Raw genomic sequence first — 24,220 nt, 5'->3', positions numbered from 1 at the left:
GGGGGGGGAAATATACATTGTAAATATTGGGTCTTCCTGTCCATTTAGTTAGCTTTATATCTCTGGTTAAATAGGCCTTCTTTAATACTTACGCACTGGTTTTATAATTTTTTTCCACAGAGGTCATGCAAATATTTTATTAGGTTTGTTCCCTGATGTCTTTTTCTTGGGCAGACATTATAAGTGGTATATTTTTATAAAATACGTTTTGACTGTTTGATCAGATCAGATCAGTCGTTCAGTCGTGTCCGACTCTTTTCGACCCCATGAATCGCAGCACGCCAGGCCTCCCTGTCCATCACCAACTCCCGGAGTTCACCCAGACTCACGTCCATCGAGTCAGTGATGCCATCCAGCCATCTCATCCTCTGTCATCCCCTTCTCCTGCCCCCAATCCCTCCCAGCATCAGAGTCTTTTCCAATGAGTCAGCTCTTCCCATGAGGTGGTCAAAGTACTGGAATTTCAGCTTTAGCATCATTCCTTCCAAAGAAATCCCAGGGCTGATCTCCTTCAGAATGGACTGGTTGGAGCTCCTTGCAGTCCAAGGGACTCTCAAGAGTCTTCTCCAATACCACAGTTCAAAAGCATCCATTCTTCGGTGCTCAGCCTTCTTCACAGTCCAGCTCTCACATCCATACATGACCACAGGAAAAATCATAGCCTTGACTAGACGAACCTTTGTTGGCAAAGTAATGTCTCTGCTTTTGAATATGCTCTCTAGGTTGGTCATAACTTTCCTTCCAAGGAGTAAGTGTCTTTTAATTTCATGGTGTACTGAACACCAAACCTTTTCAGAACTCCTCTGACTTTTCCACATCCATGGCCTCCACTTCCACCCCTTCTACCCTCTGCTGCTTTCTTGCTAACTCTTACTTGTCCTTCAGTATTCTCTTCGGACATCACTCCCTCTGAGAAGCTGCCGCCACTCGTATCCAGTGGTAGGTGTCGCTCTTTGTGTTTGCCCAGTTGCCCTCCGTCGTACTTCTTCATCTCCCTGTGTGGTAATTGGCGTTCTCCACTCAGCTGAGTCTGAAGTCAGTCATTGTTACACTCCTCTCAGAACCCTTCAGTGACTTGCCATGAGACTTAGGATGAATCATAGTTCTTATGAGGTGGTCCTGGTATCACCTCTGACCTGATTGCTCACCTCTGTTCCCCAGCTCATTCTGTTCCAGCCACGGTTACTTCCCTGCTGTTTCTTGAACGGGTCAAGTATGCTTCCGCCCCAGGGCCTTGATACTTATCTCGTTACTGAAGTTCCTGCACAAATGTCATTTTTTTGGGAGGCCTTTCCCACCTATCTTATCTAAGATAGCACCTCCTGTGACTCTGTGTCCTGCTTTGCTTTTCTCTAAGCACTTACTATGACTTCTATGTGTGGATTTGTACGTGTGTGGATATATCTTTATTATCCGTATTCCCCATCTGTGATAGTATTTATATTTCATGAGGCTAGAAACTTTTTTGTTTACGGTATATATTCTACTCTTAGTTCATAGTGGGCACCCAATAAATATTTGTTGAATAAATAGGTGAATGGTTTACATGTTTGTGGCAAGAACTCTGTTTTACATCCATAGTGGGAAATGTAGTGGAAACTCAAGCATTTTTTATTTTGGGAAATAGTGGACGCTCGAGCAATTGTTTGTGTTCTTTTCCCATTTCTAATTTCTACTTATTTCCCCAAGATGGCAGAAAGTTCAGCTTATTTATATGCTAAGGGGAAAGAGTTAGTCCAGAGGGAAAAGCTGGAGACAGAAAAAGAGAAAGGGTGACTGATGGAACAAAGTTCTTGGGAGATGTGAAAGGACGGGATCCAAAAGATACTGGCTCTGCCTTGAGCGTGAGTGGGGACCGGCATTCCTCTGGGATGGGAGGAACGGCAGCGCAGGGGACGACAGGGGCAGACAGCAAAGCTCTCGTCTCTTGGGCAGGAAGGGGTGAAATTGGTGCAGACAGCTGCGATGGTCTCAGGGAGTAGGAGGCAGCGGTCGCTGTTGAGGCGGAGGCGTTGGTGTGTCTTCAGCCTTTCTCTCTCAGTTCTTTGTCATATAAATCAGCCAATCCCCACCCTCCCCCCGCCATTTTGAATAACAGCAATTCCCTTCCCTTTATAGTCAAGCTCCTAAAAGAGGAATTTATGGTTACTGTCTCTTCTTTCCTGCCTTCTGGCCTCTGTCCCTGCCTCTCTTCAGAAGCTGCCATTGCCAAAATCATTAGTGTCTTTTTGTTGTGGGTCAGATAGGGACTCTATTCTGTTTGACCTCAGTGCAGCATTGGGTTGGCCACCGCCCCCCACCCCCAACCCCGAAACTCTTTCTCCAGTGTTGTCTGTGACACTGCTCTTCACTGGTTTTAAAAACTTGATCTTGCTAGTCACTCCTCTGCACAGATCTTTTTACTGTCTTTCTCTGCTCACCTCTCCCTTTCATGGATCACAGCCTTGTCGTGGTGAAGTGGCTTGCGTAAGTCAGTGAAGCTATGAGCCATGCCATGCAAGGCCACACAAGGTGTACAGGTCAGAGTGGAGAGTTCTGACAAAACATGGTCCACTGGAGGAGGGAATGGCAAGCCACTCCAGTATTCTTGCCGCAAGAACCCCATGGACAGTATGAAAAGGCACAAGGTATATGACACTGGAAGATGAGCCCCGCAGGTTGGAAGGTGTCCAGTATGCTACTGGGGGAGTGCAGAGGGCAGTTACTAATAGTTCCAGAAAGAATGATGTGGCTGGGCCAGAGTGGAAATGATGCTCAGTTGTGGGTGTGTCTGGTGGTGAAAGTAAAAGTCTGATGCTGTAAAGAACAATATTGCATAGGAACCTGGAGTGTTAGGTCCATGAATCGAGGTGAATTGGATGTGGTAGATGGGTAGATAGCATCACCGACTCAATGGACATGAATTGAGCAAACCCTGGGAGATAGTGAAGGACAGAAGAGCCTGGAGTGCTGCAGTCCATGGGGTCGCAAAGAGTCAGACGTGACTTATTGACTGAACAACAACAGCGACGACTACTCACCTCTTAAATTTTATTACTCTCCAGTGTTCAGCTGTGGAGTTTCCTTGCTTCTTACTTGGTATCTTTACCCTGAATGGTATTCCCCAGAATTCTGGCTTTAACCACCATTATATGCCATTGACTCCATATTCTCTCTCCAGGCCATGTCTCTGCCCTGAGTCCAGACTCTTACGCTTGGCTGCCTTGTGTCTTCACTGGATGTGCTACAGACTGAATATGCTCAGAGCAAAACTCATCATCTTATTGCTGTTACTCCTGAATTCTTCATTGTAGGAATTGGGACCACCTTTTACCCAGATGTTCAGAACAGGGAGTTGTTTTGTTTTCTTTCTGAATGAAATCTTAAAGAGCTTCATTTGTTTCATAATCAGATAAAGTATAGGAAAAAAGAAAAGAAAAATTCCCTCGTAACTGTGCAGTTCAGTGATAGCCAGTAGGAGCAGTTAGTATATTTTCTGTCATTTTCTGTTTGTTCATTTGTTTACTCTTACACATACATACTCTGCATAAATTAGTTTCGTGTAGTATTATTTTATGAGATTTTGCTATAACATTCAGCTGTCTTAGAAAACATTTTTCTTTGCTTGATATTTGAATTGTGTGCGTATACGGCATTTAGCCAGTCTCCTTTGAAACTCTTGCCTTGGTTTTATTTTTTTCTGTTATAAATAAAACTGCAGTAAAATCTTGGTGTAAGTCTTGGTGTAAGTAACTGCAGGACAGACTTGCAGGATGAAAAGATAAGGACGTAAAGGACACTGTCCTTCTGATGGCAAACGTGGCATGTTTGGGTATGAAGTTTTTAATTTTAAAGTCATTATTTCCAAATTGTCCTCCAGAAGTAATTTTTTATTCCATCTTCTTTCTCCTCTTTCCTCCCAGTCACCGATTCTTGTAAATTTCACAATGCTCATTTCTACTGAATTCATTCTTTTCTTGCAGTCCCTATGGCTGACACTTAGTTCAAACTCTTAATAATGTCACATTTGGATTACTCCAAGAATGGCCTTCTAACTCATGTCTCCTTGTTTTAGATCTTGTCCCTGGGGCCCTGGGATGATCTTTCTAAGACATAAATGAGGTTGATGCTCTCCTTCATGAAATTCCTTCAGTTCAGTTCAGTTGTGTCCAACTCTTTGCGACCCCATGAATCGCAGCACTCCAGGCCTTCCTGTCCATCACCAACTCTCGGAGTTTACCCAAACTCATGTCCATCAAGTCCCTTAGCGGATCCCAGTTCCTCCCCTTGTTCTCATCCTGGCAGACCTTCACAGCCAGCTTCTGCCCCGCCCCTCATCTTTTCCTGCTCACAATAAAATATTTAGGTTTTCCCGTAAGAGACACTTCCGCAGCTCAGTTCCACTTCATGTCCTCTTTTTCCTTCCTGGAAGAACCTTCCTCCTCCTCCTCTTCTGACTCTTGTTTCTTTCAAGTGTGGAACCAGGGGAAGGTGCTGCTTCCTTAGGACTTCTTCCTCAGACTCTCAGGTTAGGGGCTTGCCCTTTGTGTTCTTCAGAAGAACCCTGTGCATAATTACCTACTTATTTGTTATCATATTTGACTAGATGAGAAACTTTGTGAAAGGAAGGATTATGTTTTATTTATTGTGGTATCTTTCAGTTCAGTTGCTCAGTCTTGTCTGACTCTTTGCGACCCCATGGACTGCAGCACGCAAGGCCTCCTTGTCCATCACCAGCTCCCGGAGTTTACCCAAACTCATGTCCATGGAGTTGGTGATGCCATCCAACCATCTCATCCTCTGTCGTCCCCTTCTCCTCCTGCCTTCAATCTTTCCCAGCATCAGGGTCTTTTCAAATGAGTCAGTTCTTTGCATCAGGTGGTCAAAGTATTGGAGTTTCAGCTTCAGCATCAGTCCTTGCCATGAATATTCAGGACTGATTTCCTTTAGGGTGAACTGGTTGGATCTCTCTGCAGTCCAAGGGACTCTGAAGAGTCTTCTCCAACACCACAGTTCAAAAGCATCAATGCTTCAGTGCTCAGCTTTCTCTATAGTCCAATTCTCACATCCATACATGACTACTGGAAAAACCATAGCCTTGACTAGATGGACCTTTGTTGGCAAAGTAATGTCTCTGCTTTTTAATATGCTATCTAGGTTGCCATGAAATTAAAAGACGCTTACTCCTTGGAAGGAAAGTTATGACCGACCTAGAGAGCATATTCAAAAGCAGAGACATTACTTTGCCAACAAAGGTTCGTCTAGTCAAGGCTATGGTTTTTCCTGTGGTCATGTATGGATGTGAGAGCTGGACTGTGAAGAAGGCTGAGCACCGAAGAATGGATGCTTTTGAACTGTGATATTGGAGAAGACTCTTGAGAGTCCCTTGGACTGCAAGGAGCTCCAACCAGTCCATTCTGAAGGAGATCAGCCCTGGGATTTCTTTGGAAGGAATGATGCTAAAGCTGAAACTCCAGTACTTTGGCCACCTCATGCGAAGAGTTGACTCACTGGAAAAGACTCTGATGCTGGGAGGGATTGGGGGCAAGAGGAGAAGGGGATGACAGAGGATGAGATGGCTGGATGGTGTCACTGACTCGATGGACGTGAGTCGGAGTGAACTCCGGGAGTTGGTGATGGACTGGGGGGCCTAGCGTGCTGCGATTCATGGGGTCGAAAAGAGTCGGACACGACTGAGCGACTGATCTGATCTGATCTGATCTAGGTTGGTAATAACTTTCCTTCCAAGCAATAAACGTCTTTTAATTTCATGGTTGCAGTCACCATCTGCAGGGATTTTGGAGCCCCAAAAAATAAAGTCTGACACTGTTTCCACTGTTTCCCCATCTGTTTCCCATGAAGTGATGGGACTGGATGCCATGATTTAAGTTTTGTAAATGTTGAGCTTTAAGCCAACTTTTTCACTCTTCTCTTTCACTTTCATCAAGAGGCTCTTCAGTTCTCCACTTTCTGCCATAAGGGTGGTGTCATCTGCATATCTGAGGTTATTGATATTTCTCCTGGCAGTCTTGATTCCAGCTTGTGCTTCCTCCAGCCCAGCGTTTATCATGATGTACTCTGCATATAAGTTAAATAAGCAGGGTGACAATACGCAGCCTTGACGTACTGGTTTTCCTATTTGGAACCAACCTGTTGTTCCATGTCCAGTTCTAACTGTTGCTTCCTGACCTGCATACAGATTTCTCAGGAGGCAGGTCAGGTGGTCTGGTATTCCCATCTTTGAGAATTTTCAACAGTTTATTGTGATCCACACAGTCAAAGGCTTTGGCATAGTCAATAAAGCAGAAATAGATGTTTTTCTGAAACTCGCTTGCTTTTTCGATGATCCAACGGGTGTTGGCAACTTCATTTCTGGTCTCTTTGCCTTTTCTAAAACCAGCTTGAACATCTGGAAGTTCATGGTTCATGTACTGTTGAAGCCTGGCTTGGAGAATTTTGAGCAGTACTTTACTAGCGTGTGAGATGAGTGCAGTTGCGAGTGAGATGAGTGGTATCTTTAGTGCCTAGCCAAAAACTCTAATGTACTTATGAATCAAGAAGTGAAAGTTGTTCAGTTGTGTCTGACTCTTTGTGACCCCATGAACTGTACAGTCCATGGAATTCTCCAGGCCAGAATACTGGAGTGGGTTGTCTTTCCCTTCTCCAGGGGATCTTCCCAACCAAGGAAATGAACCCAGGTCTCCCTCATTGCCAGCTGAACCACCAGGGAAGCCCAAGAATACTGGAGTGGGTAGCCTGTCCCTTCTCCAGCGGATCTTCCCAACCCAGGAATCAAATTGGGGTCTCCTGCATTGCAGGTAGATTCTTTACCAACTGAGCTGTCAGGGAATCAAGAAGGGTGCTTGTTAAATGCAGATTCTGATTCTGTAATCTGGGTGAGGCCCAAGATTCTGAAAAAATTTGAAAAAAAAATTTTTATTGAAGTGTAGTCAATATACAATGTTGTGTTAATTTCTACTGTACAGCAAAGTAATTCAGATATAAATTTATGTACATATTCTTTTTCATCATGGTTTATCACAGCATATTGAATATAGTTTCCTATCCTATAGTAAGGACCTTGTTGTTTATCCACAGAGATTCTGCATTTCTAACTAGCATCCATTGGCGATGCTAGTGCTGTTAATCTGAGTATCAAGGTGTTTGATAAATGTTTGTGGAATGTGTGAGCAAATGAATGAGTGGTGAAACAAACTATTAAGTCACTGAAACACTGATTTATTAGATCTGAGCAATTAATAAAGTGATTATTGACTCTTACTGGACAGAAAAAAATAACTTGTTTAATTTATGGTTTAGACTATTTGAAAGAAAGACTGAGTCCATGTCTTTACAGGTGAAGTATTTTGTGGAGTCATTCTTTTATTGTCTTAATTAGTGATAAAACATTTAGACCAGAAGTCTTAACTACTTTTTTTAAGTTGAAGATCTCTGTAAGTTTGAAATTACATATATAAGTCCAGTGTGTACAACAGCTGCTTGGGTTGGCAGAAATCTGTATGAAGGAGCCAGAGCCCTGCTTGCTTGGCACCCTGCCCTTCAGGCTGCTCTTGAAAGGGCACAAGTTGAAAACTTCTGATCTAGGTCATCTGTCTCTGTTAGTTTGAGCTGTGTCTAAGCCAACCTCTTCAGTTGCTAGAATGGTCTCCTAACTGCCAGGAGCGCCATATTTATTCATTGTGATCTTGTTTATAGGAGAATCTGGATACTTACAATTGACAAACACAATGGTTTGTACAGCATAATTGTCATTTTGGCAGGAGAAAATAAACCCCCCAAATTGAAATTGTGTTCAACATTAGAAAGGAAACAGTGGTGAAATATTGGTATTAGAATAATGCTGAAGAAGAGGGGACAGGCTTAATAAAGAAATAATCTATAAGAAGTTTGACTACAGAAAAATACCTTAGGGAATGTACAGCAGTGGCCAGGAATACTAAGTGCTTGGCAGAAATTGTTAAAATGATTATCAAAATCAGATTCTGTTATTATAGGGGGGAAATAGGAGTTATTAATCAAGTTAAGAAAACTAGAAAGTTGCAGAAGAGCTGTGTCCATGGTGAAAGATCTGACTAGTTTCTTTTTTATTCCATCCAGGAGCCAGCAGGTGAATATCTGGACCGGGGTGGTGGTGTTAGGATCTGGTTGTGTTGCTTTCCTGGCCATAATTGGGTGTTCTGTTCGTTCATCTTAGTGGTGCTTCTTTCTGTCAAAAGGGGGAAATTATTATATTTTGCACTAGGTCTGTTTTGCACGGTTATTGGTAGGGAGGTAAAGGTAAGAGCAGAAATGGAAAATCCCTGAGGGGATTATGAAACTGGGAAGTGTGATTTTCTAGAGCAAAATAATTTCTGGGGTTTAGAGGAGGTACTTTTCCATGGATGATGTATTCTATGTTGAAAAGGTGGAGTGAAATTTTGCTTCTTCTCAGATCTTTCTTTTAGAAGCCTATCTTACATGGAAACTCACTGGTTGAGCAAGGATTCTTATGGAGCAGGCAGGCAAAGTCCTGATACTTCAGTTTCCTTAACAGGGGAAATTGGAATTCTGTTGCGAGGAGGTGCCTTTGGTTAACCCGACCTTTACTGACCTAATTGGAAAAAGTTGGGAGAGTGATTCAAGGTGTATTTTAGTCCTCTGTCGTCTTCTAAAAGATAAGTTTGACGTACCTGTAGATTCTCTCCAGCCTGGGCTTGGAGAAGCCTGGAAAAAACTCTCTAATGATCTAACACCGTCCCCTTTGGCTCCAGCTACAGGAGTTCTGGCATACATTGAATGAATGTGTCATGATGGAAAATTTAAGTTTTACTTTGCTTCTTCCTTTAATGGCGCAGTACTCTTTGGCTGTCTCTTCCTTACGTATCCACCCCTTCTTTATACTGATAACAGTCTTTCAAGTATGAATGAGTTTCAGAACTGGCTGAGACTGCATAAAGCCTGCTTTCAAGAGCCTCTAGGATGAGAGCTGAAATACTATTTGCCCCTTTTCTCATTGAAAGTATATTACATTTTAGTTACCTTATAGGTTTTGTGGGGAACCCTGGGAATTTTGCCATATTTCATCTTTCATGGCCTTTGTGGGAAAGTACATTCCATATTCCAAATGATCAAATTACAAATGAAGTTTTGGAATATAATCCATTTATATGCTGGGGACTTGCTTATACCCTAAGAGGTGTGCCTCTTGAAGTTTGGGTGTTACAGATTTAAGACACAATAAATAGTAGTTACATGGAATGGTTTACTGGGAAGGCATTACAGACAAATAGTTAGATAATTTAATGGATGACAAGTTCATAAATGTTTCTAAGAGAAAGCTGGTATTTTGGAGATTGTATCTTGACCTTTTATTTTACCTTGACTCTTTAGATTTTATTTCAGGACAGTCATTAGTACCTTCCTACAATCCTGCTCCTTTTCACTACTATGACCAGTATGGAAATGATTATTCAACAGATATTTATAAAGTGCCCAAGGAAGATGTTGTATACAGAAGAATAACTTGGACCTCAGCTACTAGTTTTTCCTTTATTTCTAAGTTTAATTTAAATTCATTCATTTGGCCGCATTAGGTGGTAGTTCCACCACGCGGGCTCGGTAGTTGCGGCACACGGACTCTGTAGTTGTGGCTCAGCAGCTGTGGCTTGGGCTTACTTGCTCCGCAGCACTTGGGATCTTAGTTTTCCAACCTAGGGTTGAACTCCTGTCCCCTGCATTGCAAGGCAGATTCTTGACCACTGGACCACCAGGGAAGCCCCGTCTCCTGTACTTTAATGAGCAAACCATTAGCTGTTTTATCAGAGCTAACCAATACCAAATTTCTGTTTTTCTTTCCCATGTTAGGTGCTACAGACTAAATCACCACCACCACTATCCTCTATATTTTGGACTTTGCTTATAGCTCAGTTGGTAAAGAATCTGCCTGCAATGTAGGAGGCCTGGGTTCGATCCCTGGGTAGGGAAGATCCCCTGGAGAAGGAAATGGCAACCTACTTCAGTATTCATGCTTGGCGAATCCCATGGACGGAGGAGCCTGGCAGGCTACAGTCCACGGGATCACAAGAGTAGAAAACAACTTAGCGACTAAACCACCAACCGCCACCACCACATACTAAATAATAGGCTAGTCTGTTTATGGGGGATAGTTTTGGGGGCCACAGAGGTTGAATACCAGGCACAATTTTGACAATGGTAAGATTAACCTTTCCCTGTTCCTGCTTGGTCCCCCTAGCATTCCCTCGGTTGCTCTCCTGAACTTCTTATGTGCTAGGTAACAGATCCATGTTTGGTTATTAAAGCTGTTGAGAATGTCATATGACTTGAAGTTTTATATTTTGCATTCTCATTATTGAGAAAATACTTTTCTCCAACCCACCGAGGATTGAGTAAATAAAAACTTGAAATATCACCCACAAGAAATTATTTTTATCTGTACCTGTAGGAACCTTTATTTCTGAATCACAGATTGTTCACGATCCAGCAGTTATGAATATACTTAGAGAATAACAGGACAGAAGATCTGAAGTTAAATCTGCATAGCTGAAAAGTCTTCTTACACTAATCACTCCCCTTAGAATTAGATTGGTGGTATGTATTTTACCAGGTGGAGCTAGTGGTAAAAACCAGCCTGCCAATGCAGGAGACACAGAGAGACACAGGTTCAATCCCTGGGTCAGAAAGATCCGCTGGAGGAGGACATGGCAATCCACTCTAGTATTCTTGCCTGGAGAAGCCCATGAACAGAGGAGCCTGGCTGGCTGCAGTTCATAGGGTCACACAGAGTTGGACACAACCGAAGCGACTTCGCGTGTATTTTACCATTCATGTCTTTTTCTCTTTTTTTTTTGGAGAAGGCGATAACATATACACAGAAAAGTACATAAATCACGGTAGTTTACAGAATAACCATAAAACAAAGAGCTGTGTAACCACTATGTAGTTCAATAGTAGCTCATTGTGAGTCCCGCAGAAGCCTCCCATATGCTCTTCTCTGATTACAACACCATCTCTTCTTCCTAGGAGGAACCACTATTCTGACTCCTTGAAAATAATTTGTTTTACCCACTATAAATATATTTCTAAGCAGTGTAGTTTAGTTGAAGTTTATGTGAATGGCATGATTATATCTTCTTTCACTCAGTGGTGTTGTTCAGTTGCTAAGTTGGTCCAACTCTTTGCAACCCCAGGGACTGCAGTGCACCAGGCTTCCCTGTCCTTCACTGTCTCCCAGAGTTTGCTCAAACTCATGTCTGTTGTGTCAGTGATGTTATCCAACCATCTCATCCTCTGTCTCCTTCTTCTCCTCCTCCCCTCAATCTTTCCCAGCATCAGGGTCTTTTCCAATGAGTTGGCTCTTCACATCAGGTGGTCAAAATATTGGAGCTTCAGCTTCAGCATCAATCCTTCCAAAGAATATTCAGGGTTGATTTCCTTTAGGATTGACTGGTTTGATCTCTTTGCTATCAAAGGGACTCTCCAGAGTCTTCCCCAGCACCAAAGTTTGAAAGCATCGGTTCTTTGGCGCTCAGCTTTCTTTATGGTCCAATTCTCACATCCATACATGACTATTGGAAAAACCATAGCTTTGACTATATGGACCTTAGTCAGTAAAGTGATGTCTCTGCTTAATATGCTATCTAGGTTGGTCATAGCTTTTCTTCCAAGGAGGAAGCATCTTTTAATTTCATGGCTGCAGTCACTGCAGTGATTTTGGAGCTCAAGAAAATAAAGTCTGTCATTGTTTCCACTTTCCCCCTTCTATTTGCCATGAAATGATGGGACTGGATTCCATGATCTTAGTTTCTTGAATGTTGAATTTTAAGCCAGCTTTTTCACTCTCATTTTCACCCTCATCAAGAGGCTCTTTAGTTCCTCTTCACTTTCTGCCAACAGTGGTATCATCTGCATATCTGAGGTTGTTGGTATTTCTCCCAGCAATCTTGATTCCAGCTTGTGATTTATCCAGTTTGGCATTTCACATGATATACTCTGCATATAAATAAGCAGGGTGACAATATGCAGCCTTAATATACTCCTTTCCCAGTTTGGAACCAGTCCGTTGATCCATGTTCGGTTATAACTGTTACTTCTTGACATGCATACAGGTTTTTCAGGAGACAGGTAAAGTGATCTGGTATTCCCATCTCTTTAAGAATTTTCCACAGTTTGTTGTGATCCACACAGTCAGAGGTTTTTAGCATAGTCAATGAAGCAGAAATAGATGTTTTTCTGGAATTCCCTTGCTTTTTCTATGATCCAGTGGATGTTGGCAATTTTACCTCTGATTCCTCTGCCTTTTCTAAATCCAGCTTGTGCATCTGGAAGTTCTTGAATCACGAACTGATGAAACCTAGCTTGAAGGGTTTTGAAAGCATTACCTTGCTAGCGTATGAAATGAATGCAATTGTGTGATAGTTTGAACATTCTTTGGCATTGCCTTTCTTTGAGACTGGGATGAAAGCTTACCTTTTCCAATCCTGTGGCCACACAGTCTTAACCACTGTACCTTCAGGGAATTCCCTCTCCATTTATTTAGATTTTCCGAATCTCCTAATGAGGTTTTTATAATTTTCTGTGTGGTAGTTTTACACATCTTTTGTTAGATTTATTTTTTAAAGTTTCGTATGTTTTAATACTGTTGTGGTATCATTTAATTTTTTTTTTTTAACTTTCTAAGTTCTGTTGCTGATCCCAAGTATTTTTCTGGAAGAAATAACAGGTGTAAGTTTGTATGTGTTTTTATAGGCTCTGCTGGGTGGAATGAGAAGAGTTACATAAAGAGAAATGAACAGAATAGAATGGGAGTGAAAAGGACACGTTCGTAAAGGGCACATTTGTTCCCCTTTCATAGATTTTTCTCCTATGTGTAAAACTTAGGAAATACTCATTTGTTTTCCATAGGTGTAGCCTGTGGGAGAAAGGGCGGGTAATGTTTTTTTCCTTCGAGGGTACACTGTGCCCTTTCATGCTTTAGTGTTGTACAGGAGGTACTAATTAACTGCTGGGAAAAGTAAAAAGTTTTGAGTGGGCAGTTTCTGATCCAAATTATATTATTTTCTTGGAGAAAGGAGTTTTGTTACTTAGGTTCCTCAGGAAGCCTGGTTGTTAAGGGTTTTTTAGATTAGCCAATGTGAAAAATGCCCAGATCTTAAGCATGTTAGTTCATTAAGCACTTCTCTTTGTAATGTGATTTAGAGAATTTCATAACCTATTTCATCTCAGTACTAAGAGATAATCAATTTCCTGTTCCTGAGTATTCATCACATGTTGTGCTACTATTACTGCTAAGTCGCTTCTGACTCTGTGCGACCCCATAGACGGCAGCCCACCAGGCTCCTCCGTCCCTGGGATTCTCCAGGCAAGAACACTGGAGTGGGTTGCCATTTCCTTCTCCAATGCAGGAAAGGGAAAAGTGAAAGTGAAGTCGCTCAGTTGTGTTGGACTCTTCTCGACCCCATGGATTGCAGCCCACCAGGCCCCTCCGTCCATGGGATTTTCCAGGCAAGAGTACTGGAGTGGGGTGCCATTGCCGTCTCCAGAGCATGTTGTGCTAGGCACCTGGAAAACAGATACTAGGTAGAATCTCCCTCAAAACAAACAAGCACACATGAGATTAACTCCTGTCTCCCAGAGAAAATTCCTCTTAGCACATGATTTATTTCCCTGTAGTCTTCTTCTAAATGTATGTTTGAAAAATAACTGAGCTAGTACTATAGACCAGAGAAGGCAATGGCGCCCCACTCCAGTACTCTTGCCTGGAAAATCCCATGGATGGAGGAGCCTGGTAGGCTGCAGTCCATGGGGTCGTAAAAAGTGGGATATAACTGAGCGACTTCACTTTCACTTTCACTTGCATGCATTGGAGAAGGAAATGGCAACCCACTCCAGTGTTCTTGCCTGGAGAATCCCAGGGACGAGGGAGCCTGGTGGGCTGCCGTCTATGGGGTCGTACAGAGTCGGACACGACTGAAGCGACTTAGCAGCAGCAGCAGCAGTACTATAGACTCAACTGTCATTTTTTTAAATTTAGCATTGTAACTCAAGATTTTCAGTCACTGAAATATTTTTTTATAAACAGCCTTTCATTATGTGTAAAACTTATGTTCTGTATCATCATTGAGTTAATTTCCCCACTGATTGGACTTTTGAATCATTCTTTTTTTTTTTGCACTTACACTGATGTTTGGATGAACATTTTTAAAGTCTTTCTGCATTTTGAGTTATTTCCTTAGAAGTGAAATACTGGCTTAAAGAATTTGACCATTTTAACACTGAAAGAATTTATTAAGTGACTAGTGAGATCACCTGTATGCTCAGTATTGGACAGCAAATAAGGAACAAGACAGATAAGGTTTTCATTGTCATGGAGTTTAGTGAAAGAGAAAGATTAAACAATTATGCAAGCCAATTCATAGTTAGAAATTTTGGGAAGTGCTTGGGGAAGAAAGCACAAGATGTCGTATAGAAGAGCAAATCAGTGGTGATGGTTCTAATTTGGAAGGGGGATGGTGGGAGTGGTCAGGAAAGGCCTCTTTGCGGAAGGGACATTTAGACTGATAACCAAAGCACAAGTAGTGTGTGATTGGCCCATCTAAGGAAAGAGGGCATAGCCTGTGTTAAGACTGGGGGAGAGGGGGAGGTGGGGAAAGGGGTCTGGGACAAGGGTTTTGGGGAAAACTTGGAACAGAAGAACTGAACAAATATCCTTCTGTCAGTGGAGAGAGAGAAGGAGAGAGATGTGAAATAAGAGGTAGTAAGGGGCCTTTCTAGGTCGTATTAACAGTTGAAGTTCTTGAGAAATACGTTGTGTTGTTCCATTCCAAAACGACCCACCAGTGTACACGCCTGTCAACCCTGTTTAAGTGCCTGGCTCATTTAATAGCATTGATAGTCTTATTTGTGAAGGACTTTGCTATGTGATTGTTGAAATGTTTTCATTTCAGTTTGTATTTCTTTGGTAATTATTGAAGAGTAATCTTTCCCCAAATGTTTGTCATCATTTTTGACCATTCCATCTGTTACTAAATGGACCATTCCTTTCTCACTAAAATGTCATTTTTAAGGTTCTCCCACAAGTACTCAGGTGACAGACTGGGAACCACTTGTTAGAAATTGAAAGAAGAGTTTCTTGCATCTCTCACTCTTAGTTCTCTGAATAAGGGGCTGGATTTGGTCAAAACTGCGTTTCTTATGGCTGTATTATTTTATGATTCATGGGTATACAAGTGTGTCGAGTTGGGAACTGGAAAAGAAACTGATAAAACTCTGGTGACTTTTAAGAGCCAGCTCACATCATCTTTCTTTAAGGAGCAATCCAGGTCTGTGGTAACCAGAACCAGTTGCTGCTGCTTTTATGTTTCTTTAGCGTTTTGTTTGTACTCTTATTTAATTCGACTCTCGGTTTCTTCTTTTGTTTGTTCGTTAGAGATTTTCTACCTTCATGATGAGCTCCTCAAAGGCAGAGGCGGTGGCGTGCGGTTCATCCTTGTGTTTCTGCCTTCACTGGTGTTGACACCATACATAATGATGATATTTCCAACATGCCATGTAAATAAGCTAGCTGGCTGTTTGTATTTGTGGCTATCATACTCCTTAACGTTGACTGTCCTTTGAAAACTTAGCTGGAGGAACAGCCTTTGTCTGCTCTGGGGCTGAGGAATAGCATGCCCGTGGTAATGTGTCAGCCTCCCAGGTTGACGCGTCTTGGCTGGGTTTTCATCAGTGGTCCGTTGTGTTCACAGGAAGTGGAAGCTGCCCAGGACCTGTAACAACTTGTCTGGGTGTTGGGTTTTGTTATCTTTTGGGTGTTTTCACTTTGCCCAACACCAGGTGTCTGGGGGAGAGACCTAACTGGTTGGAACCTGTAAAAATTCATTGTGATGACGATCTTTGTAGAGCTGAACCTCAGTAAACTCCTGCAAATACTTGTGAGAACCCAAATCAGAAATGGACGTGGGATCTCATCTGATCTTCAAAGCTGAGTAGGGTTGGGCCTGGTTGGTACTTGGATGGGAGAAATGGACACGGGAACAAGATTACATTTCTGTGTTCTGAAATGCCACAGAGATCACAGAAAGGCATTCTTAATTTTGTGTATACCTGTGTATACTCCATTCCCTCATAGAAACTGCTGTCAGTTGTTAGAGAATCTGCGTGCTCTCAGTGCTTAAAGGACTGCTTGGTTTGTTAGGTGAGCCAGGCTCTCTGCCTCTCCGGTTTCTCCTACTCATGGCCTCCAGTTTGAGCATTTTCTTTGCTATTAGCAGTTAACATTCCTGAGGTTTTTATTGTGAATGTCCTTTTTTATGTTAACCCTGTACCTCAGTACTGTGGATAATTTCAGTCTTCCTCATCTAAGGTTTCTAGTTAATGGCACTTCAGCATGTGTTCTAATGAAAATTGGAGCAGACCACCTGCCTTTTCTGGGTAGGTAGGGATTCTTTTGTTACGAACTTCTCCCATGCTGTTAGAATTTGCTGAGATAAATAGGGCTTGTCATTCCATTTGGCTTACATTTATGAATGCTGTCACACGTTAGGCGCTGTGTGAGCTCTGTTCACACAGAGACATTAAACCACATGGTAAGGAGCAGTAATAGAGTGGGGCACAGGTTCTTAGGAAGCATCAGTGAGAGGTATTTAGCACATCTGTGGAGGGTGTGATCCCAGAGGCTTTCTGGCGAAGGCAGCAGTTAAACTGGGTTTTGAAGGATGAATAAGAGTCAGTTGGTAGCAAGGATGTGTCTTAATTGAGGCAAGGCTGGGGAGAAGGAGTGTGTTAAGAAGCTGTTGCTGAAGCACACGCTGCCACCTGTGAGATATCTGGTGAGAAACTTGAACCTGAATTGGATCACGACTCTCTCTAACTCCTAACTTACTGGCTATAAAGGGATTGCGCAGCATGTTAAATGACATCTTAGGGATACAGTTAGCAAAGCCCAAACTTGGGGAAGCTATCTGGTTATTTTCAACAAATAAAGTACAGAAAAAGAGGAAGTAGTAATCTGTAGATTAAAAGAGCTTTAAGAGGGAATTCCCTGGCAGTCTAGTGGTTAGGACTCGGAATGCCTGGGGCCCAAGTTTGATCTCGTGTCAAGGAACTAAAATCCCACAGGCCGGGTGGTGTGGCAAAAAAAAGAGATTTAAGAAACATTAATGAAATGCCGTAACAGTTGCCCTGTTGCCCTGTTGGATGCTGATTTGAATAAATCATCTCTAAAGAATTTATGAGACAGGAGGGAACGTTTGAACATTTACTGAATAGTTGGATAATATTGAACAATTTTTAAAAATTTAGGTGTTGTAATGGTAGTATAATTATTTAAGGAAATAGTTCTTCTCTTCAAGGTATAGAATAAAGATGAAATTACATGATGCCTGGAATGTGTGTGCTGTGCTAAGTCGCTTCAGTCATGTCTGACTCTTTGCGTCTCCATGGACTATATAGCCCATCAGGCTCCTCTGTCCATGGGGTTCTCCAGGCAAGAACACTGGAGTGGGTTGCCATTTCCTTCTCCAGGGGGTCTTCCTGACCCAGGGATCAAACCCGGGTCTCCTGCATTGGCAGGCAGGTTCTTTACCCCTAGTGCCATCTGGGAAGCCCACGTGTCCCAGAGTGATCCAGAATTGGCTGGGTGCCAGGGGGAACAAGCATGTACTGATACATTTTGAAGCTGAGTGATGAGCTACATAAGCTCCTTATTTTGCCTTTCTTTCTTGCTTTGTGTTTGTTCGCACTATTCAGTAATGTTTTTAAAAAGCTGTTACTGTGCTCCAGGCAAGAACTATTAGGGACCTAAAGTAAAGCACTGGTTGTAGAGGTGGAACAAAAGGAATAAGTTATAAGATAAAAAGATGGATTTGAGGAATAAGTTATAAGGTAATTAGTTAAAGTTGAATGTTTGGGAAGGAGGGGGTCTAAGTTGATGGTTTAAAGCCTGAGCACTGTTCCCTAAATTGTGGCACATGGAAGCCACGTATCTTGAGGACTTGGTGCGGAGCAGTGGTATTGCAAGTTTGCTTTTGTACATACTGAGTTTAGGACAGCCAAGCCAGGGAGCAGTGCATGGTTGGTAGCTTACAAGTAAAGACAAAGCAAGATACAGATGAGTATGTAGGTGGTGGTAAACCTTAAGAAAGGCTGAGGTTGCCCTGGGAGAATGTGTGCAAGAGGAAAGGAAGGGGTGCAGAGGGGTAGAGAGAGAGGAGCCAGTTAGAATTCCGAGAGGAAAAGTCTGAGAGAGAGGATTTTTAAAGGAAGTCAAGGAAATAGGAAGTTTTAGGAAGAGTATGGAAACTGTGACAGATCCAGGAGGAAAGTCAAGTAGGATAAGAGCTTGTCTAGTTCCTCTTGCTTATGAACATTAAAGGCCTTTGGGGAGCTGGTGGTGGGTGGGACAGCTTTATGAGTAAACTATATTTACTATCCTGCAGTTGTTAGTCCCTTTAGAGTGGATTAATAGAGATTGTAGACCATATGAAATTTGTGCTAATTAGCTAGAACGTTATGATTAAAAGCGGAAGAGCTTTTATTTTATTGGGAATTAAGATCATTACCCTTCATTCCCTTGGTGTCATCCACTTGAAAATCATGTTCACTTGTGCAGAGACCTTTTCCAAGTTTACTCTAGCTCCCTTTCTGTGAAATTTTGCTAAATTGCCCCAAAATTAGTGGATCAGAAGCTGGGTTCAGAGTTTAGGAATTGTGACACCTGTTTTAAATGCAGTTTTCCCAGTGAGTCTCATGCTGTGCTGTTACTCTTCAGGGTGAATGCAAAATCCTAGTGGTAGGCAAAGATGGTGTTGCTTACCGGTTTCTTTTCTTTTCTTTTTTTTTTAAGATTAATTTTTTGGATTTCTGTTTTAAAAACTTTTTGTTTAGCTCTTTTTATCCCAAAGTACAGATGAAATAAATGACTGTGGAGTTGCTGTGAAAAGTTAACAGATCGGTTGAACTGTGATTGTTTATGTTACTACCAGCACATGACCATCAGCACTGTATCTCTGTGGGGCTGGAATATGGACAGTTGTTGCATTCTGAGAAAAGTGTTGGCAGGAGGGAAATAGCCCTGTGCCCCTCCTACCATCTTCTCTGCTGGAATCTTAAAGTTTGTATTTATTTTCCTGTAAGTACAGAATTGTGAGAACTTGTTTGAAAAACCCTCACGTAGCAAATTGTCCAGCCCACATAGGGACACAGGGATGACTCAAGCTGTTCGGGATTCTTTTCCTTTTGTTGGTAACCTCTGACCAGAGAATTTACCCATTTTTCATAAGACAGTTTGAGAGCTTGGTGGAGAGAAGGGGCCAGTGAGAATGCTTCTCTTCCCAGAGCGTGGCTGCCGCTCCGTTGCCTGTTGAGTCATTCCCACAGCTCTATATAGAGCTTTTCTGGCTTTTCTTTTAAACATGATGTTCTTGGAGTGGGAAAGAAAGGAAGTTTTTTTTTCTCCTCCACAGACTCCCCCACCCCAAATCTGCGTTGCTCACTCTCTTCTAGTAACAGTATTGCCCTCAGTCGTTCTGAGACTGTTTTCTCTTTTCAGGCCTCTCAGCACTTTCATTTATCATTGTGTGACTATGTGAGCATTAAGGCATTTGCTGGGCTTGGTTCCCCCAGTAGGCTTTCAAGATGTCACTTAACCAGAAAAACGGAGGCCTTCTGGTTAACCATACCAAAAATGGATTTCTAGTTTTCAGCTATTTTAAAGTTAATCAGATAAGGTAAAAGACATCTTACTATCCTTATTAAGACTATCAGTAAAATGTGCTGTGAAGGGAATGAATGTTTTTAATTTTGGATAAATAAAAATTGCTATAACTTGACAGGATTTTAGTTTCTGTTTTTGTGATGAAAGGTTAAAATGTCCACATTCGTTTTTATTCAGATCTTGCTCTCTGCTAGTGGAAAATGACTTGACATTTCTTTATGAGGAAAGGGAAATTCTTATTTCTGTAACTGTCTTCGTGTGTGTTTCAAACATCCAGTCAGATCATAAAGCATTTTAGAAGAGTCAAATAACATGAGTAAGTTGTCTGTTCACACAGCCCATGTCCTACACAGCCACAAGTAAGGAGCTCTTTTACGGGGTTGGCGGATCGAAAAGACAGATTATAGCTCTGGAATGTATTCAGATGGCTTTTTGAAACAGATATTTTAATTGGAGAGGGGGTGGAGAAATATTTGTGCTTCTGTAGTTAAATACTCAACTTCCTTAGCCTGTTATCTATAAATATCACAGATGAGAAAGCCGTTGGAACGCTTTTTCAGAAAATAACTCACAGTACATATTTATTTGTGTGTATGTGTTTATATGTGCCTTATCCCCATCCATTCTCCCATTCATGGGTCAGTAATCAGGCTGTGCCTTTCATAAGATTGAGTTGTTCGGATTATGTTTAATCTGTTCTAAGCTGCATTAGCAGCAGAGTCCCTTACACTAAGGTTTTCAACAAAACCTCATCTTCTCTCGTTGAAAAGAGAGGAAGACAAAAAAAGCAGTTGATGTGTTTTCTGAAGGTCTCTTTCTGTACCTCTCTTCCCACCACCCCCAGAGCTGCACAGCAAGGGGAGGAGCTTCTTACTGCTCTAGCCACACTTCATATGTCTTAACTTGAGTGCTGTTTGGTTTCCTGTCGGCAGTAAATCAGCTCTGTGCCATCTTGACTTGCGTGAAGGGTGGATGAATTGGTAACTGCACTCAGAAGAGGAGTGAGTTCTCACAGTCTGATTTGAACATAAGGTGTGAGACTGAATTTATGAAAGCTTCGGTAGCCTCTGAAGACAACCTTTTCTGTGACTTTGTTTTTTTTTTTTTTTTCATGATATCTGTGGGCTGTTGTTTCTGAGAAGAATCTGTCATGACGCTACTGGAACCTGAGATGTTAATGATGGCTGTACAGTCCGGTAATTCCCATATTTCCTGCAAATCCTTTTTGCCTTAGCTTTCTTAAAAAACACTGGGCACTTTGGCACTAGGACTGGATGGAGATGAGGAGGAAGGCAGAGGGAGGGTAAATCTAAATTGTCCAGTAAATGTACTGCATTTTCAGATTTTTATTGTAAAACATAATAATTTTCTCTTGATTGCAAATTCTGGATATTCAGACATCGCTTTGAATTAGATGCTTATCAATCTTAAGACTGCTCAGTGAGGAGACATGTAAGGGAAAGCTACTTGTCTTCTTTAATTAGGTATTTTGTGATTGTAGTGGTGCTGCTTTTAATATAATTAAATTGTTTTTGCTGTTTTGAACAGTACTGTGTTTAATCACTAATCTATACTTTTTTTTAAATGACTCTGTGAAAGCTTGTCTTAACATTTTTCCTTAGCTGTAATTTCTCTTTTGTGTTAAACCTTCTATCTGTATCGTCTTTTGGTTCTTTGTGGGATGCTCTTGTTAACATGTAGGGTTGGGAATCTTTTAAGTTTTGAAGATGAGGGAAGTTGGAGCAAGGAGGCAGTCAACAGAAGGAATGCAGGATTTCCGAGGTTCTTTGTCTTGAACAGTTTTCCCAATTCAAAAGTGTCTTTTAAAACATTAAAAAAAATTCCAGTTTGTTTTTAATAATTTCTTTTACTTTCAGTGCCCTTAAATTTGTAAGTTAGATATCTAAAAATAGAGAATGTTCTTTGGTTATTTTTAGACTTCTACTAAAATGTAGCCTGTAGTGTTTTCCTGTTTCAGAGACTATCTCGAAAGATTCATACAAGTGGCATTTGGGGACCTCTTCCCATCCACTGGCCTTTACTCAAAGGAAGATGAGCCTCCTTGGTGCTGGCAGACGCTGTCTCTGGCAGAACTGGTCTCACTGCTCTCCTCGGGGAGCACTTAGGTGTTACGCTGCCAGACACAGATCTCCATCTGAAGACCGAGTCAGGTGCTGTCAGGTTACGCTTTAGGACAGAGTGTGGACAAAAAGGAAAGACCGCCACTGTCCTGTTCTTGTTTTATGGATGACCTTGACTGAGTCATGTATTAGTTGTCTTTCTGTTCATATATGCTGTGCATTCCAAGTCCCTTTCCTTTTCCTCCCACAGATCTGTTGAGCTTTGTGTTCTAAACAAGATTGTGTGCTTATCTGAACGTTTCCCATCTGTCTTTGATGAAATAGTTCCCAGTTAAAGTGACTCAGATTTTCTTACCACTGCTCTGTATCTTCGTTCTCTGCTGTATGTGGGCAAGGGCATATTTTATTTTAGGGAGTACAAGTGAGCCTTTGGACTCTCTCTCCCTTCTTTATTCATCTTGTTACCTACAGATTGTCTCAGTCCAGTAACTTCTTAGTAAGATAAAAGACTGTTTGCTTTCCTCTGAGCTGGGGTCTCACTGTTCTTGCCGAGTAAGGGAAAGGGGCTTACTTAGTATTTTCTTGTCTTGCCCAAGAGCCATTTTTCTAATGACATATGTTGGGTAGGGCTAGCCACCCATCTGTTGGACCAGCTACTTCATAAAACTTTCAAAGGATAGTAGTACGTTAGACAAGGGTGGGTGAAACTGACAAGGGTGTTGGATACAGGTAAAACGAAAGATCTGCAGAGACTAGCATGTATGCGAACCTCTTTCTTTTGTGTATGTTCTTAAAAGTAGAGAAACTGGATATAGAAAGAAGTAATAGCAAACTGATATCTCTAGTACTTGTGGTTCCTAAATGTGCAAAAAACCTTAGCACTGTGTTGTTTTGTGAAATTGTTACTGTTTTCTTCTTATGCTCTCGCCATTATATTGGATTGTAATAGTAAATGACAGGCATATCTATGATAGGAAATGAAAAAACATCTCTTATGAAGTTTTAATTAAAAAAAAAAAAGGCCTGTCATTTTTTTTTCTAAAAAACTAAAGACAAAATTTAGACTATCTATGTGAGCCGTGAGTGAGTTTCACAGGAATAAAGTATTTGGATCTCCATGAATATAGGCTTTATAGGTGAAATTACTGTTTAATGAAATGCTCAAGGTAATGAAAGCAATTTAGACAAGATTTCACGATATAAGATTTTTACCCTAAGTTAAACTTTAAGATACTGAATGTTAGAGCCAAGTTCCAGGGTACACTGTGTGTTTATATCAACTTTCGTTTGGTATTTGGAGCTTGGAGATTTGGGTGAGGCATACTTACATATAGACTTTGATCCTCCTCACTGCTGGTGGTCTCCTTCTAACTCTTTGAGATCCAGTTTAACTGCAGCGTTTTTGTGACGCCTCTCTCAATAGAATCAGCCCTTCCTTCTCTTTCTGCAGCACTGCCTTTACAATGTAGACTGTAGACTGTAGATTATCATTTTCCTGTCTGCCTAATTAGATTATTAGCTTCTCAAAGGCAATACAGTATATTCATCTGTGTGTTGGCTCCTGACATGTATTTTTTAAATTTTAAGTGAAGAAATCTGGTTTGACATACCTCCCCTAATAAATAGGTGTAAGCCTTTTAAATCAAGATTTTACCCAAGTATTTTAAGATCTGTTTTCATATTAAGACATGAAGCCTCTAACCGCCATCTGTATCTTAGCCAGCCCTTGCCCACAGCACGTGAAAGCGCAGCTCTCAAAACTGAAGTTCTCGCATCTCAGGATGTGCAGTGTGCCCATCTGTCAGCCTGTGATGTGTGCTGGTGAACCCAGGTGTTCTCATCAAGACACAGTGAGAGGATTAAAGCACCTGTCACCGCTGTGGCACCCTATCTGCATCAGTGTGATTAGAAAGCTAATGATCTGAGAGGGACATTTGGGATTTCTGGAGCTAAGACTAAGGGGATATTGGGGTACAGCGTTGACTCTGGTATGTTTTAGAACCAAGGAGTGCTGGGGCTTGGTTGTTGATAGCTACTGTGCGAGGCTTTGATCAGGCACACCCTGTGCCTGCATACAGCCGATGCAGTCGCCTTATTAGTTTGTAACTCTGTAGCAGGGGGTGGCTTTCTGTGTAGAGAAGAGGACTGAAGCGGTTTCTTAGGTATGTGTGATCACATGACATACACCTGATCGTGATGCAGCCCAGTTAGGGAGCCAGTCTGTTGTTTCCATATCTCTTGTGGGTATATCTGCGCATCCCCACCCACTCACGCACACACAGACAACACACTCCATCCACACCCTACACCCGCCTCCCCTCTCTTGTCTCTGTACAGGATGTCTCTGGAAGGATCTATCTGTCTGCACATGAGCTGTTTCTGGAAGGACTGTAAGGAGCTGGTAACAGTTACTGCCTCAGGGAAAAGGGAT

The 24,220-nt window shown here is 41.8% G+C and overlaps 1 protein-coding gene across 2 annotated transcripts in view; it reads left to right on the top strand.

Annotated features, from left to right (window-relative positions):
- Positions 1-24,220, top strand: part of MRTFA (myocardin related transcription factor A) — a 176,139-nt gene that overhangs the window by 44,274 nt on the left and 107,645 nt on the right. The window contains exon 3 of one of the 2 annotated variants that reach the window (XM_019961855.2): positions 20,851-20,904. The exons of the other annotated variant lie outside the window; for it this stretch is intronic. Within the exon in view, the coding sequence (XP_019817414.2) occupies positions 20,859-20,904 (46 nt within the window). The 5' untranslated portion in view covers positions 20,851-20,858. The remainder of the gene's footprint in view (positions 1-20,850; positions 20,905-24,220) is intronic. 2 annotated transcript variants of the gene reach the window in all.

The sequence above is a fragment of the Bos indicus genome, chromosome 5 (genome assembly GCF_029378745.1).
Source record: "Bos indicus isolate NIAB-ARS_2022 breed Sahiwal x Tharparkar chromosome 5, NIAB-ARS_B.indTharparkar_mat_pri_1.0, whole genome shotgun sequence".
Lineage (NCBI taxonomy): Eukaryota > Metazoa > Chordata > Mammalia > Artiodactyla > Bovidae > Bos > Bos indicus.
The sequence above is the reverse complement of the archived record's forward strand: the minus strand, read 5'-3'. Positions and strand labels throughout refer to the sequence as shown.